We start from the raw sequence: 15715 nt of genomic DNA, 5'->3' as shown, positions 1-15715 counted from the left end.
GGAGCCTAGAGATACGAGCGTCTTGTTCTATTTCACTTTCGGTGACCGCTTGTCAGTCAACGCACTGTCGCTGCCCAAACTCTTGAAGTCATGGTGCTCTTTCCACGGCCTTCCAGGCCAATCTACCAATACTGGAATCAGAGGCAGCTGTAGTTGATACATACTTTTCATACTCTAGTCATTATATAAACAAATATTTCTCCGCTTAAGCCTCACAATAAGCCATGTGCAATTCCAACCCATCATCACTCGTCACATTCAACTCAGTCCCAGCACCCAAGAAGAAGATGTACCCCTCCTTGGCACTCTGTACTTCACCTCCAGCCTTCAAAGTTCCTTTACCGTCTGTAACCAATATCACACTTGGTCCGTCAATTGCCTTGATCGTCTCCTTATCTCTTGGTCCGAGTTGAGTTACCAACATGTTAAACTCACTCATCGGCGGCGCCAACACTTTGGTCTTGCCATAGACACCCTTGTTCGAGGATGTTGGCTTAAGAAGCGCGTCCTCACCCGAAGAAGGCGAGAATGTAAGAGCGTTTGTGAAGAGGGAGACATCATCTCTATCTGCGCGTGGGCAGAAGCCGGTGTTTATAACGTTATCCGAACGAGCCATACATTCCACGATATTTCCAGAGAGGTACGCGTGAATGCCACTATATCACATTAGCATGGTAAGACATTTGAGGAAGGGAACATACTCAGCGGGAACAAAAATAGCATCACCCTTCTCCAACACCAAGAAATTCATCGTCAACAAAGCAACGAGGTTTCCGGGATCAGATTTATCATATTGCTCCGCCAATCTCGGCAACAGATCAGTGATATGTCCTTCATCCCCAAACTCCTCCTTCTTCATCCCCCTCAACTTCTCATACACACCTACAATCTCCTCATCACTCGCCCCCAAAATCTTCCCCACAAGCTCCCTCAACCCCTCCTTCTCCAACTTCCCCTTCACCCCAAACTTCTCCTTCAGTACCGGGATCGTGGTAAACAACTTCTCAATCTTCTCCAACGGTTTAAAGCCGACGAAAACCTCGAATTTGCCTAAAGCGACGGCGATTTCCGGTTTATGGTTGTCGTCGCTGTATTTTTCCGGGTCTTGCTTGTGGAGTTTGGCGGCGAGGGACTTGTCGGGGTGGATTTGCAAGGGGAGGGCCTTTGCGATGGAGAGGATTTTTGGGAGGAAGGGGAGGTCGGTGCCGTGTTTTTTGAGGATTGAGGGGCCAATTAACTGGTCGGCGTGTGCGTTGAGGTGTTTTTGAAGGTCTTCTCCTGTGGAGAGGATGCTGGAGGGGGTGGTGGGGTAGGTTCCGCACCACATCTACAAATATCAGTAGGTTTCTCCAAAAATACTGGGACATTGAATTGAAGTGCTGGTTTCTTGCTATTATTTCTGAATATGTCTCAATGGAATCTTGAGATTGAAAAGCTCTGAAGTCCAACGAAACGCTACATATAGGAAAGTGAAGCAAGCAATAATGATTCAACAAGCATTTTCAGGAAACAAAAACACAATAGCATAGAGAACATACTTCAGCATATTCTTTACTCTCATCCAGCTTGAAATTTCCACCCGGGGTAGAAGCAGCATACTGAGCAGCCAAAGATTCCTTTCCCTTCTTTCCCCATGGATAATTGTTACACCCACACTCCAATTGAATCAACGAAGACGACATGATGAATAATATACAAGCGCAATATGAATTGCAGTGATATGAGATACCGAAAAGAAAAATATTCACAAAGTTTATACTTACCTATTTACTGACCAAGCTCTTAGCTCCTGTGCTCTTCCTATTCAAATGACGTTGGAAGATATGGATCTTGATTGACATCACTGGAACCATAAAATGCTTCGGAGGTCTGCTCCTCTGCTTTCAGCTGTAACCCGACTACCGGAAACGGGTAAACCCTTTCGGAGTTAAACCAAGTTCAGCCGCTTGGGATTTTGGCAGCTATGGTTGCCCTACCCCTGAACGCTTAAACAGGACGCAAACAGAACGATATTCTGTACCGATACGGGACATATCCAAAAGACAAACGGTAGAAATTGGCCAAATATAAGCACGCAGATCTCATGTCAGCCAATATCAAATCACACAAAAACGTCCGTGGTACGATAAAATTGCACGTCTTATATCTCGTACCCCCCACCCCTACCAATAAAGTTCCATTCTTATCACAGATTGCGGAAAGCTGATTGGACGCTTGACTCGAAACGGGGGGCATCCCTATTGACTCTGGTAACAATTTTGAGAAAGCACGGGAGTCCGCTCTCATCTCATCAAAATTTAATCTTATTCTAACCTCACCTTGATCGCGACGTCTGCGCAACGTGTTTTTGTCGCGAGTTGAGAAGGCAATTCGGCGCATGATCTTTTGCTTGTCAGCTGGATCCAATTCCTCAGTCAGCGCGCCAAGTACGAACATATACGGGGGAAGAGGACAGCACGACGGGATATACGAGGCGATCCACATCTTCGAAACGGGAGGACATATTCTTGAGATATCTTTGATTGAGGGTCGTTGTGGCGCCGCGAGGCCACGAAATCAAGAGACACAATGCATCTAGCTTTACCGTCGAGGAAATCCTCGAATCCACCGCAGTATGCGCCGCGGTCGCCGCGGTTTCCGACGATCAGGAGAAGTAGGATCCAGGCGATGGTGATTGGGAGTTTGGTGGTGGGCTCGATACTATGGTTGCTTTCGAGGCTGGTCGGGGGTGGGGATGGGATTCCATCGGGGGTGCCGCCGGTGGTTATTGTCACGGTGGTGGATGAGGTTAATTATAGTAAGGAGTATATCAAGATGATTAAGGAGAACAGGATAGGGTATGCGAAGAAACATGGTAAGATTTCTTGATGGGGGAGGGTGGAATGACCGTGCTAATGAATTCAGGTTATGCCACTTTTTTCCCAACGAATAAAGACTATGATCTAGGAGGATCACCGACTTCGTGGGCGCGAGTTCCAGCGACGAGACACGCGTTGTCAAAGTTTCCATATAGTTCCTATGTGTGGTACCTCGACCAAAACTCCCTCATCATGAACCCCGAACTCAAAGTCGAGACGCATATTATGGACAAAAAGCGAATTGAGAGCTTGATGATCAAGGACCAGCCAATTGTGCCTCCGGATAGTGTCATCAAGACATGGCCACATCTGAAAGGGGAGAATGTCGAGTTCGTCCTCACGCAGGATAAGGATGGTTTGGCGCAGGGAAGTTTTATTCTGAAGAGGGGAGATTGGAGCAAGTTCTTCTTGGATACGTGGTTTGATCCATTGTATCGGTCATACAACTTTCAGAAAGCAGATACTCATGCCTTGGTAAGTTTGAATCTGCTAATTGCTATCTTTCCGCATCTAACGATATTATAGGAACATATTGTCCAATGGCATCCAACGATCCTGTCAAAACTCGTCATTATACCACAACGAATTATAAATGCGTACGAACCAGATCATTATACCCAGACAGAAGGAAAATACAAGGACGGAGATTTCGTAGTCCGATTTGCAAACTGCGAAACCGTTGGACGAGATTGTATTCAGGAGGCCCAAAAATACTCAAAGCAATGGCGAACGATATTCAATTCAAGATGAAACCAACCCTTCCAAATCCAACAGAATATTCCGCGGTCAATAGAAAACAGGCCTAGTTAATGATCTACGACATGCGAGAGGGGCATCTATCACAATAATGGCGTTTTCGGGGGGTTTATAAAGAAGGGGGACCAAATGATTACATGTTTGCATACGCCTGTATATTTCGTTGCATGGGGGATTGTTCTGCATGGATACCGGTACTCTAGAAACTGGCGTTTGCAAGCGTTCTTGGGTGGTGCTTGAGCTTGTACATTATATTTTTTGATCATACCCGTTGCAGTTATCATACTGTATCTTCGATTCTTTTCTTCGGGATTTGGTTTGAAGGCAGGTTTGAAGCTTTATTCAAACTGAGCAAGGCTTGTCTGGAATGAGTTGTAGGGGTATTAATTCGAGTCTTTTGATCATTTCTATCTATCATTTTCTGGTTCCAGGTAGGAATACGAGCATGTCGTGCAAAAAGACCCTCGATCTATAGCCACACAGCTTACGTCGGCAATCGTATCGTCCAAAACTCTAACCAACCCAAAAGAAATTCTAACAGGCCACTGAACCACCAAGTCGTACACTGGACACGAATATACTCCTGTTCAAGGTAATTCCTCCGTCGGGAAACACCAAAACGGTATGCTCTCCATTCCCAATCCGCTCACCTGAATGGGATACCCTGTCGTTCCTCGCCAATGAAGCTCGATAAGCTAAACCTTATCGCAGCGGCAAATTCCACATGTGCTGGAACTAGGACAGCCGAGGTGAATATCATCCACGATAAATTAGATGTGCATCGCACCAGTTTCCAAGTTTCGAATTGAATGAAGTCTGTATTGAACGAAGACAGCACCGTATGAGCATAACACATAGGTAAACTACTCATCATGCCTGGAAGCTCGCGAATGCCGGTTAGTCTGCGCAATTCATTGTCCTTGAAGAAAGGAGGATCGAATTCGCAGTTACTGGCGTTGAATATTGACTTGTAAGAGCACTCGTCCAACCAGCAAGGCAAGAGCTAATTGAGTAGATTTCGAAATATCATATTCTTCCTGTTTCTCCTGCGATGGACGAGAAAAGCGCTGTTGAAGTTAAAGGGAAGAGGGATCTTTGGGACGGTCGCTGATACATATATCTCCATCCGCCGAACACTATATGGACTTTTCCTGCGCGCACCCGGAGTACGATCACAAGTCCAGAAACAGGTCTCCGAAGCTATTGTAAAGTTACAAATGAAACTTGTGCCGTCTGGACCAGGCGTTGTGCGACATTTAACGCTGCCGAAAGAGGGATGGAGTGAGGATACGGTACTCAAGGAACTGGAAGCTTTGGCGACGATGGATCATACGAGATGGGAGGATGGTTTCGTTTCTGGTGCTGTGTATCATGGTGGAGATGAGTTGATCAAGTTGCAAACGGTTGCGTTTGGCAAGTTTACGGTTGCGAATCCGATTCATCCTGATGTATTCCCTGGAGTGAGGAAGATGGAGGCGGAGGTTGTTGCGATGGTTTTGGCACTTTTTAATGCGCCTCCTGGTGCGGCTGGTGCTTCTACGAGTGGTGGGACCGAGTCAATTTTGATGGCTTGTTTGAGTGCTAGGAATAAGGCTTATAAGGAAAGGGGTGTTACTGAGCCAGAGATGTATGTACCTCTGCATTCTATCTTTACATCTACTAATGATCAAGCAGGATCCTTCCGGAAACAGGTCACACAGCTTTCCGCAAAGCAGGCGAATACTTCGGAATCAAAGTCCATCTCGTCGCCTGCCCCGCACCAAACTATCAAGTTTCCATTCCCGCAGTCTCCCGTCTAATTAACAGCAACACCGTCCTCCTCGTCGGATCTTCCCCCAACTTTCCCCACGGCATCATAGACGACATCTCCGCCCTCTCCAAGCTCGCCGTCAAACGCAAAATTCCCCTTCACGTAGATTGCTGTCTTGGTTCCTTCCTCGTTCCCTTCCTCGAAAAAGCCGGCTTTGAATCCACCCTCTTCGACTTCCGTCTCAAAGGCGTAACCTCCATCTCCTGCGACACACATAAATACGGCTTCGCTCCCAAAGGAAACAGCACCGTCCTCTACCGCACCGCCGCCCTCCGCGCCTACCAATACTTCATCTCCCCCGACTGGTCTGGCGGCGTTTACGCCTCCCCATCTATCGCGGGATCCCGCCCTGGCGCCCTCATCGCCGGTTGCTGGGCCTCCCTCATGAGCGTAGGCGAAACGGGATATATAGACTCCTGCCACCAAATCGTCGGCGCGGCGAAGAAAATCGCTGAACAGATCGCCACGAACCCTGCGCTAAACGCGGATCTCGAAATCATGGGTAAACCACTCGTTTCCGTCGTAGCGTTCACGTCTAAAACGCTTGATATCTACGATATCGCTGATGCCATGTCCGGAAAAGGATGGCATCTGAATTCGCTGCAGGATCCACCCGCCATCCATGTCGCTGTCACCCTGCCGATTGTCAAGGTCTGGGAGAAGCTGGTTAAGGATCTTGAGTCGGTGGTTGAGGGCGAGAAGGAAAAGGAACGCGTGAGGATTGTGGAGGGGAAGGGTGCGAAGGGGAAGAGTGTTGGGGATAGTGCCGCGTTATATGGTGTTGCGGGGAGCTTGCCTAACAAGAGTGTGGTGGTGGAGCTGGCGAGTGGGTTTTTGGATACGTTGTATAAAGCTTAGGTAGGGGGTGGTAGGGAACGGGTATGGTTTGGGAGGAGTGTGTATGAAGATAGAGTTCACTCATCCTCTTGATTTAAGGTATTAGGTAGGCTTGTAATTTGACTAGCCTGTTGTGGTATGGGATGGCATTAGCTAGCGGCGTTAGGTTTTCATCACTCAATCGATTTTAGTCGAAGTTTTTCTGACACGATTACCCGAGGAATAATTAGCCCACTTCGAAATCAACTACGCACATAAATGAAGCCCAATGTCTAACTCAAAATTCAGATCCCCATCAATCAAACTCACAACATCCAAATCTCCCCTCACCACTCAACCTTCTTCATCATCTAAACATACATCATCTAAATATACATCCTCCAACATCATAACACCTCAAATTTAATCTTTCATTTTCCCTCACCTCGCTCCATGCACTAATTCCTGAGTATAAGCCTTGCCCACCTTCGTCATTCCACTCATCTCTCACACTTCCACGAAATTCACACCACATCCTACCCACAATCTTCCAACACTTACCTCACTTCCCATCTCTATCACCACTCCCTCAGCACTCATCAATCGCGTCATATCATAAACCCAAACACACCACCGTCAACACAGGGTTCAAAAACTTTTCGTATTTCTAAAATACCATGTCACAAGACATCGCTACAGTCCGTATCTAAAGATACAAACAAAGTATTCCATCCGTCATACATCGCTCAACCGAACCTTCCCATTTCCTCCTAAGCCTTTCCATGTCAGTCCAGTCCAGTCCAATCCATCGCCCCAGACGTCATACCAACCAAGTTCGTTCCCAACCCAAATTTTGTCAAATCAACCAGACCGGTCTTCGTCAGCGAAAGAAGGCAGCATTTGCGTATAATTCATCCGAGACATCGAACTCACAATAGCAAGTCCTTCTCCCAAGATCTGTCGACCAAATACATCAGGGTCTGGGTGGCCCCTGTTGCGAGTCTCGAACAGCAACCTAAAGCTCAAATCATCGCGCTTGCTATCAAGATAGTCCTTAACCATTTCCCCAAATTTCCAGCCTTTGTTGATATGGCTCTGACCCTCTGACTGTCTTGGGGGTCCAAGGAAAAAGAGATTCTTAAATATTTCATCTTTCGCCGCGACTGGTACAACCCAATTTTCTTTTGCCACCGAATTTGAAAGTGGTGAATCCGATGTGAACGAAAAGAGAGTTGGATTGAACACGGTCCAGGTGGAATCAAGATCACTAGATCCTCCACGCGAATCACCTAACCCCCCATTACCCCAACCAAGTGGCCATTGCTTTAGGGGAACCTCTAAAAAATACAATCAGTTTCGAGAATATAGTCTTATGCGACTATTACTCACTATTACCGCCCAAAAGCACATGAGGTTCTGGATTCCTGCCATTGATTCCATATACTTTCATATCAGTGCTGTTGACCGTTCTGACTGACTTCTCCCAGACATTGAAAATGTTATCATGTAGTTTCATGTGAGACGTATACAGGCTATTCAATGCCAGGCCATTGCTAGCTAGGATATCGACGGCTGCCCTCGCAGGTTCTAAATCTCCACCTTTCACCACGAGTACCGTGGTTAAAGGTTTCAAGACTTCGCAGACTTCTTCGGAGGGATACCAATTTATTGTGCATGCTTCGAACGTCAGCAAAGAACTCGGATTTCAAGGCGATCCTAAGTCCTCAAACCCTACCTCTATACCGATTCCCTGAATCAGTCTCCAGCGGCGCCCCGGTGTACACGGTGCTCAATCGAACCTTACAAAATGGGGAGTCTTTTGGTCCAACAGAAGAAGGGGGCTCGACCATGCCATCGTGCAGCTCACCGCATTCTAAACGTGTTTGTAAGGCGTCGAGCGTACTAAATGATATTAGCAGAAAACGCCAGCAAATTATGTGCGAAACTTACTAATCTTCTGCCTCCATGATAAACATGTAGTTGCCCGCAACGATTCTGTCATCTCGTGGCAGCTTTGACAGCATATGCGCCTCGTCGATTCCCCGCCACTCGCTCAGGCCTTTCTTTTGGCGATTTGCCCTGATGAAATCTATCCATGCCAATTCAAAGAATGCCTGTCTTTGGCAGACAGGATCCTTGGGTAGGCTGTCGATGTCCGGCTCCCTATATCTCTTAGCAAGGGTCTTTTTTGAATGAGGGGTTTCGGGGGTTTATTCAAACCATCTGGATGTCTTCATCTGCTGCAGAACTTCCTCATTTGCGTTCGGAATCTCTTCATCCATGACAACCTTCTGAGCAGCGCCATTGCCAAGATCTCCAAAGAAGCTACGGGCAATGAAAGAAGTAGAAATGCCCATCAAAAACCAGCCGAGCATGAAGAAGACTCTGCGAACCATTTTGGAAGACAAGTGAAAGACGGTTTGAGAGAGAGGTGTCGAGTTCCCAAAATGTGACGAGTTGGATGAGCAGCAAGAATGTGCTAGAGGTTGAGGACCGGATTCGAGAGGCAGGAAATTTAGATGTTTGTGATCTATGCAGTGGTCAGCACACTTCCTCAACATTCTCCGTGACCTCGAGTCCAAACTATCCTCACTGCTATCCCCATCCCCAACTCTCACGTACCTTTAAACTATACTTCTCACTTCTTACTTCTAACGTCGGTGTTATTCGAAACAGAGGAGCTTTAACACTTTAAAAAGAATGTCGGAAAGCGAGAGAGCCAGCAAAAAACCTCCACAACATCAATTCGCCAAATCCCAGAAAAAGTGTCAGATGTCAACATACCTCGAATGGCAATCCTGGTAGCAGAGAGTGTATTGAACGGACGACTCCGACGATTGGAAGGCTTATAGCACTATCAGCTCTCACACTCAACTCCATGATTCGAAGAGCATACCTTGACTTGCAGCACCGAAACAAATGCAAGTGAACGACTTCGACCGCGAAAGTCGTTGGCTGAAAACCTGTAGAATGATCAACGACCATACTCAAAAGAAAACATGCCGAGTATTGCCATACCTTTGCCCGTAAGGTTGGTGTAGAGAGAGTATTGATAGGAGAAGGAAAGTAAGGATATCCTGATCCAAAAAGTGAGTGAGTAATCCCGTTATGGTTGTCGATAATTAGAAAATGTTCGTTCGTGCTGAAGAGAGAAGAGGAGAAGGAAGAAAGAAACAAGATCGGTTCTAGAAGCCAAAATCTGCACCAGTGGGCTAGTTGAAGTCGTACCTGCCTTCTCAGCTAACAATCCAGCGGAGACCGTACCTTCTCTCCTCACCATACCTAGCCCAAGTCACACCACTACATCACGACTTCAAAGTAGGTACAATCCCAACTCACGAGAACACGTAAAAGCACAAGGAAAACCAATGTCATGATCAATAATTTTCATTCTCTCCTCTCACGATAACAAAGTAAAAAAAAGCGCGCGGTGTAGTTAAACCCCTTCATAAATAAAACCAGGGTAACTTTATTTCTCTCGCAAACACCAGAAATGCACCACCACTACCATCCTCTTCCAAGTAAGAATCGAGATATCAAAACTCATTCCACCTTGACAGCTCAAAAAGTAAACGAGCAAATCCCTATATACAACTCCAACAAGCCAAATTATATTCAAAATTCTAAAGCAAGGCCGCACCGACAAAAGTAAACGCAACAACAAGACCGCTGACGATCATGGGCTGGAAGTTCATGGATCCCTGGAGCGAAGAGGCGCTGCTCTTGGTTGCGGAGGCAGATGTGCCACTTGCGACGGCGGTGACTGAGCCGGAACCTGGTGCTGCGGTACCAGTGGAGGTTCCACCAGAGTTTTGGGATCCCTTTCCTTGGAGTCCGACACCAGTTCCAGCACCAGACTTCATGAATGCAGCAGCTGCAGATGGGATGGCTGGGAGACTGTCATCGGCGACGTCCCAGTTGGCGGATTTCTTAGGGCAGTTGGAAGCTCCACCGGTAGAGTTGTATCCTCCGTCACCCGATGGGTTGGCGGTCTTGGAGAAAGCGCTTTGGAGAGCAGTGAAATCGGCAAGGGGTTTGGCGGTTGAACCAGAGATTTGGACGAGACCGTATTTGCTTCCCTCCTCGGAGTACTCGTAGACGAGACCACCGGAGTAGACGGGAGTCATTTGGGTGCTGTAGAGAGATGTGACTTCCTCGAATTGACGGGCATTGGTGTTGCAACCATACTCGGACAAACTAGAAATGTTAGTTGGTTGTATTACAGCGGTTACGAAATACTTACAAGAGTGGAAGACCGTATCCAGTAAAGTTCTTCACCTTCTGGTCCCAGCCAGAGGTGGTGAAGCTGGATGGATCACACCATGAGTAGTCGTTGAAAGCGAAGAAATCACTGCGCTCATCATCACTACCACAGTTCATGTATTGAGCCATCTCGAGACGGTTAGAGTTGACATCAGCGGCAGAGTATCCGACAGGAATTTGACGGTAACCACGGCTTCCAAGGTATTGTCTCATATCACGGGTAACCGCCTTGACGTATGGAGCACAGTTGGTGGTAAGATCATCGTTGATAACCTCGTTACCGGAGAAGAAAGCCAATGTGTTGGAGTACTTGGCGAATGCATCAATTGTAGCAAAGATGTTTTGAAGGTAGACGGCGTTGTAAGAAGGTCCTGGCTTAGCACGGTTGATGGAGTATAGAGGGGAGTTGACATCGAGAACCAAGTAGATACCGGCATCAGCGAGAAGTCCCATACACGTGTCGTGGTTGGCAGTGTTGTCGACTGTGTAGATACGGACGGTGTTGAGGCCCAAGGTCTTGAAGTTCGCGATATCTCGTGTGCAGAGAGCGGTGTCTGCAAGAGGGTCGACCAGATTTGAAGATCCTCCTGGCTGCCAATCCACACCACGCATGTAGAATCTGCTAGTTCCTTTAAAGAATGCTGTGGCACGTTAGTATCTGTTTTCATTCATCTGCCAATACGCGTCGTACCATTTCCCTTGACTGTGATGGGTTCCAAAGACGCCGATGCTCGTGGAGCCAACTCTGGGGTGGTAGGTGTAGGTGTTGCGAGGACTGCGGCAGCAAAGGCTGCGACGGCGGCAAAGGACTTCATATTGAAAACTGTAATGGTATCGTGGTATTGAATATTCGAAGAATGCTTGTGATTGAAATTGATGTGGCGCGTAAACGGTAAGAGCTAGCAGAAGTCTTCAAAAAATGAAGGTTGATCGACTCAAGAGAGTGAGAGTGCGACCAGAGAAAGTTTGATTAGAAGTTTGATATTAAAGGCAACAACAAACGAGTGATTGTGCCAACAAATCGTTAATGGAGAAGAGGGGGGAGGAGGTTGTCGTTGAAATGGTCTAAAGATCGAAGAAGAAGAAGATTCAATATGGAGGGCGTCTGAGGTAGAAAAGGGATGGGAGATCTGGATTGGGACGAGGTGTGTGATTAGCTGAATTTTTGAAATTATTCAGGTCTTGGAAGTCAGGGGCTGATCCATCTGCCCCACATGAAGATCCCTCGACTGGCCCTCATGAACCTCCAGTTTGATTCGGCTGACCGGCGCCGATCGGCGAATTTCTATATTTGGTTCATGCTGCTGTAGTGCGCTCGTACCTGAGAGAATTCGCTTCTCAACACGAGGCTTGTTTCGCCTCCGTCAGTGCCGTCACTCTCAATTATGCTTTGCTTAGATGAGCTTAAGTTTGGGTCAAGAAAATCATTGTGGCGGGGAGAATTGGCATCGAACTGGCACCAAACACTGTTGTATCTTAGAAGTCACATTTTCTTATCTGCTCGGGGAATCTCCCTTTTGATTTGCGTGGATGGAATTGAACCGAAATTGGATCTTCATTGATCAGTCCCCCATACGATACGGACCCCGGGCGGCGTGATTCTATTCATCCACTGCCGCTGTTCTATGTGCACTCCCTTAACAAACAGTCTGAGTCGCGATGTGTTTTGAAAGGGAGGTTGCTCACTTGTACAGTAAAATGAAGGAGTCTACTCGTACAACTATCAAAATAGCAAAATTACAAGGCCCCTGTCGATAGCTAAAATATGTAGTAAATATGTACATATCTTCTTCCCATTGTACCAGCAAATTCTAGTATAATTTCGACGGCAAGCAAAGTACGATTCGTTGTGTTAAGTGGCTCGGGTTTATCTCGGAAAAAGAAGCTTGGTGGGTCAAGAAATCTGCTTTATCTCCTATCGGGTTGTGAGTACCATTCTGAGTTGTCACGTGACATATGCCAGGGGTACACGCAAATTTTGTTCAGCTCCGCAGGAGCCCAAAACGCATCAAGAACGCAGTACCCTAAGTCGCAGCCTGTTGTTATTGTCCTTTTACCACTTAGATAAATCTTACGCAGCAGGACGTCACTCTCGCTGATTACATAGTAGCAAAGCTGTCTCTATTTTGATCATATCTACTTCGTCACCGACTCACCGTTTCTAGTGGTCGTCGTCGTCCTCCAATTCCTCTCCCGCCGCGTTTCCAACTTGCAGCTGTGAAGGAGTTTATTAAAAGGTAGATTTGAGAGTTACAGGACGATCTTCAAAGCTAGCAGGGAGGGTGCAGAGTTACCCGTTTACGGCATTTATTCGCTGTAGCTTCAGCTACATGTAATTTGTTTTCTTCTTCTAGATATGGATAGCTAGCTTCTTCCATCCTTTTAACTTTAGTATACTGGAGGTGTCACTATATCTTGCGCGAAAATTCTTTCTATATAATTTGCAATTGACTTTGACTGATCCTTCTTCCTTGGCGAGAGCTAGAATTATACCACAAGTAAACAGTATAATCCCCCTTATCAACAACTTACCAGATACGACCAACTGTACGTCATTTTTCAACCCTTAAATTCTACACAGCAAATGCTAACAACAAATTCAGCATACTTGGCTCGTCTATGCCACATTGCCACCTCTGAATTCGACCCAAGAAACTTCTTCAGGGCAGCAGGTCTCCGGGCATGATCAAAATCCACCATTCCGCTGTGAACTTCGTCAAAATAAATAGAGATGCCACGGAGCACACTCAAAAGACCACTTTATTGGCGTCAAGAGGCATGTTCTTCAATTCGTTTTCCTACCCACAACAGCAATTAGACTGCCATCTGCGTACAAGAAATATCCAGAACGCTAACCCACGGCAGCCAACCAAATTAAAAGCCTAATCTCCCTTAAGGGCGCTCTGATCGTCAGAGTACTCTGGTACGAACAAGATGCAACTACCTCGCAGTCAGTCGCTCAACCCGCAAGCCCACCCGGCACAGACTGCGGCACGACCAAAGGAGGCACTCTGAAATGTAAAGAGATGTAGACGGGCTCATGGGACGGAATAAAGTATGCTTTGGGCGTTTAAAAATCTCTTCAGGCGAACTACATCGGCAACAGGTTTTCAAGAACCCATGTCCTTCCTGTCCACCGCGCGTCTAGGTAAGTAAGAATTTTAAGAAACCCGATGTAATATTCGCTTGCTTACGGAGTATAGTTGCAAACCACCACCTCAAGGCTCAAAAAAATCAGAATCACAGATGACACAATTTCACAATCAAAAACGTTGGATGGGTCAGTTGAAGAACCAGATGTATCCAGAGAAGGGAGCAAAATCAAAAAGAGAAAGAAAAAAAGTTAAGACTGGAGTTGGTCAGCAGAATGCTTTCTAAACAGTCACGAAAATTCGGAGATTGAGTGCGAGCCTCATACCAGCAGCCACTTGTATTATGAATCATCATGGTAGGATTCTGTTTACTTTTGGGCTTCATCACAGCTTATGGGTGTGGGTTGGGAATGAGAACAACTTACGTTTGAAGCCTTGAATCGGATTGGTCGGGAAATTTTCTTATTTGCATTCTTTAGATGCGAAAAGAAACGGCCCGGTGTAGAAGCGTAATCGTCTTGCCGTGCTGTTGAAGAAAGGGAAGGAGCGATGGCAGGCGTGGTGATGGGCGAGGGGGTGGAGTCTTGGCGCTCTCTTCGAGAGGACTTCCCTACACTTCCCCACCGATTCTATGCCAGAACTTCCTTGCTCCTAGTCGATTTCATCTGTATTTGCTCCTCGTACGAATTCGATGTTATGTGCTTCAATTCGGTCTTGGGGGAAGCATTACCGATTTCCTGCTCGCAGAACTGATCTGTTCGCGGTTCCATCTCAACATGCCACAACAACAATAACAACAACACAACAGCTCCTGCGACTCTACCTCTACCATCAGGGACTTCGATCTGCCAGTCGTGGTAAGCACAGTCTTCCATCCTTCTTGTCCGCCATCTGCTAATCTAGATGGCTTTATTGAGCGATAGTGTTCTAGCATCCTTGGAGAGAAGCTTGAGGGAGTCATATTCTTTTCCCAGACGAATCCCGACAATCGGCAGCGGAACGAGGTTCAAGACACTTGTCAAGCATGCAAGCCCGTAGATCTGGTGGATGGCCATCTGCGACTTGGCATTTCCAAAGTTTAGTCTATCATTTCTTCGAAGGATGAAACAAAACCGCAAACACCTGAAGGGTCGAAAGCGAAAACATCCACAAACATCTGGACAGCAGAGCGGTGGCACAGTAGGGATCGAGCCGCAACGAATCAGGTTGGAATAATCAATATTATTTTGTTTGGGATGCTGCGCTGGTTTCTTGAGAATGCTGGATTCGGCCGGGCTTCAGCTTTGAACTGCGTGGTGCTGTACTCATGGGATGTTCTACTTCGCCAACCTCTGATGCTACCTCTGGAGCAAGGCTTTTGTAGCTGGGAACCCCGAATACAAAAGCAAGGTGAAAGTTTTCAATGCTCTATTTTCCACCACAGTCTACTCTCATGTGTCGTCTGCCCGTGGAAAGCCAAGCAATTTGGACTGCAGGGGATAAGTATATTCGAGCACAATTCACTCAAATAGTACAGAACCTCGGGGTTATCTCGGAATCGAAAGCCTACTTTGTATATATTTCATTTAGCGCAAATGTTTCTAACAAAAGGTTCGATCGATATTATGGTTTAGGTAATGCCACAGATTGACCACCATACTACTATAGATTGACCAATATATACGTTTAACATTCTCTTAACATGTGGGACCTTCGTCCGATTAAATCTTCTGCTCGTTTCATAGCCTTGTAGGTGTATACGAATGTTAAGAAATTCCCTCTAACTTGAATAACAAAGAGCCTTGAGCTTGAAACAATAAGGGTAAAAAGAATTTTTGATCTTCCAATATTTTTAAGCGAATCGCTCGAAACGCAAGACCAACCTACGAGTGAATTAACACAGCTTAGGAAAACGCTATATATTGCAATAACAGGTTAGTTGGTAAAAATCTCCAAATAGTGTATAGCGAAGTGTAGAAGTTATTCGTTAAATTCTCGATTCTCACTGCAATAATAGAGGTTGGATCTTTTTAGATATAAAGATTGACGAGAACTACGCATCCTGTATAAAATTTCTGCCTACTTTGAGAGGTAGTTAAATCACTTTATATAAATTCTATATCAAAAATTCAGCAGCATTT

The 15715-nt window shown here is 46.3% G+C and overlaps 5 protein-coding genes across 5 annotated transcripts; 2 read left to right on the top strand and 3 right to left on the bottom strand.

Annotated features, from left to right (window-relative positions):
- Positions 1-205: 205 nt before the first annotated feature.
- Positions 206-1682, bottom strand: GLAREA_03205 (RmlC-like cupin; the record flags this gene model as incomplete). Its single annotated transcript, XM_008088289.1, has 3 exons — positions 206-656; positions 702-1327; positions 1539-1682. The coding sequence occupies 3 exons, from the start codon at positions 1680-1682 to the stop codon at positions 206-208; spliced, it is 1221 nt and encodes a 406-aa protein (XP_008086480.1).
- An 886-nt stretch (positions 1683-2568) lies between these two features.
- Positions 2569-3608, top strand: GLAREA_03204 (uncharacterized protein; the record flags this gene model as incomplete). The annotated part of the gene is made up of 3 exons (XM_008088288.1): positions 2569-2854; positions 2905-3332; positions 3384-3608. The coding sequence occupies 3 exons, from the start codon at positions 2569-2571 to the stop codon at positions 3606-3608; spliced, it is 939 nt and encodes a 312-aa protein (XP_008086479.1).
- Positions 3609-4486: 878 nt separating this feature from the next.
- On the top strand, positions 4487-6282 carry GLAREA_03203 (PLP-dependent transferase; the record flags this gene model as incomplete). The annotated part of the gene is made up of 3 exons (XM_008088287.1): positions 4487-4584; positions 4630-5241; positions 5289-6282. 3 exons carry the CDS (start codon positions 4487-4489, stop codon positions 6280-6282), a joined length of 1704 nt encoding a protein of 567 aa, XP_008086478.1.
- Positions 6283-7101: 819 nt separating this feature from the next.
- GLAREA_03202 (uncharacterized protein) lies at positions 7102-8636 on the bottom strand (the record flags this gene model as incomplete). Its single annotated transcript, XM_008088286.1, has 5 exons — positions 7102-7577; positions 7630-7917; positions 7976-8142; positions 8191-8403; positions 8461-8636. The coding sequence occupies 5 exons, from the start codon at positions 8634-8636 to the stop codon at positions 7102-7104; spliced, it is 1320 nt and encodes a 439-aa protein (XP_008086477.1).
- A 1227-nt stretch (positions 8637-9863) lies between these two features.
- On the bottom strand, positions 9864-11318 carry GLAREA_03201 ((Trans)glycosidase; the record flags this gene model as incomplete). The annotated part of the gene is made up of 3 exons (XM_008088285.1): positions 9864-10437; positions 10484-11144; positions 11195-11318. The coding sequence occupies 3 exons, from the start codon at positions 11316-11318 to the stop codon at positions 9864-9866; spliced, it is 1359 nt and encodes a 452-aa protein (XP_008086476.1).
- Positions 11319-15715: the final 4397 nt, after the last annotated feature.

This window comes from Glarea lozoyensis (genome assembly GCF_000409485.1).
Source record: "Glarea lozoyensis ATCC 20868 chromosome Unknown GLAREA6, whole genome shotgun sequence".
Classification (NCBI taxonomy): Eukaryota; Fungi; Ascomycota; class Leotiomycetes; order Helotiales; family Helotiaceae; genus Glarea; species Glarea lozoyensis.
Note: the sequence above shows the minus strand (reverse complement) of the source record. Positions and strands in the feature narration are given on the sequence as shown.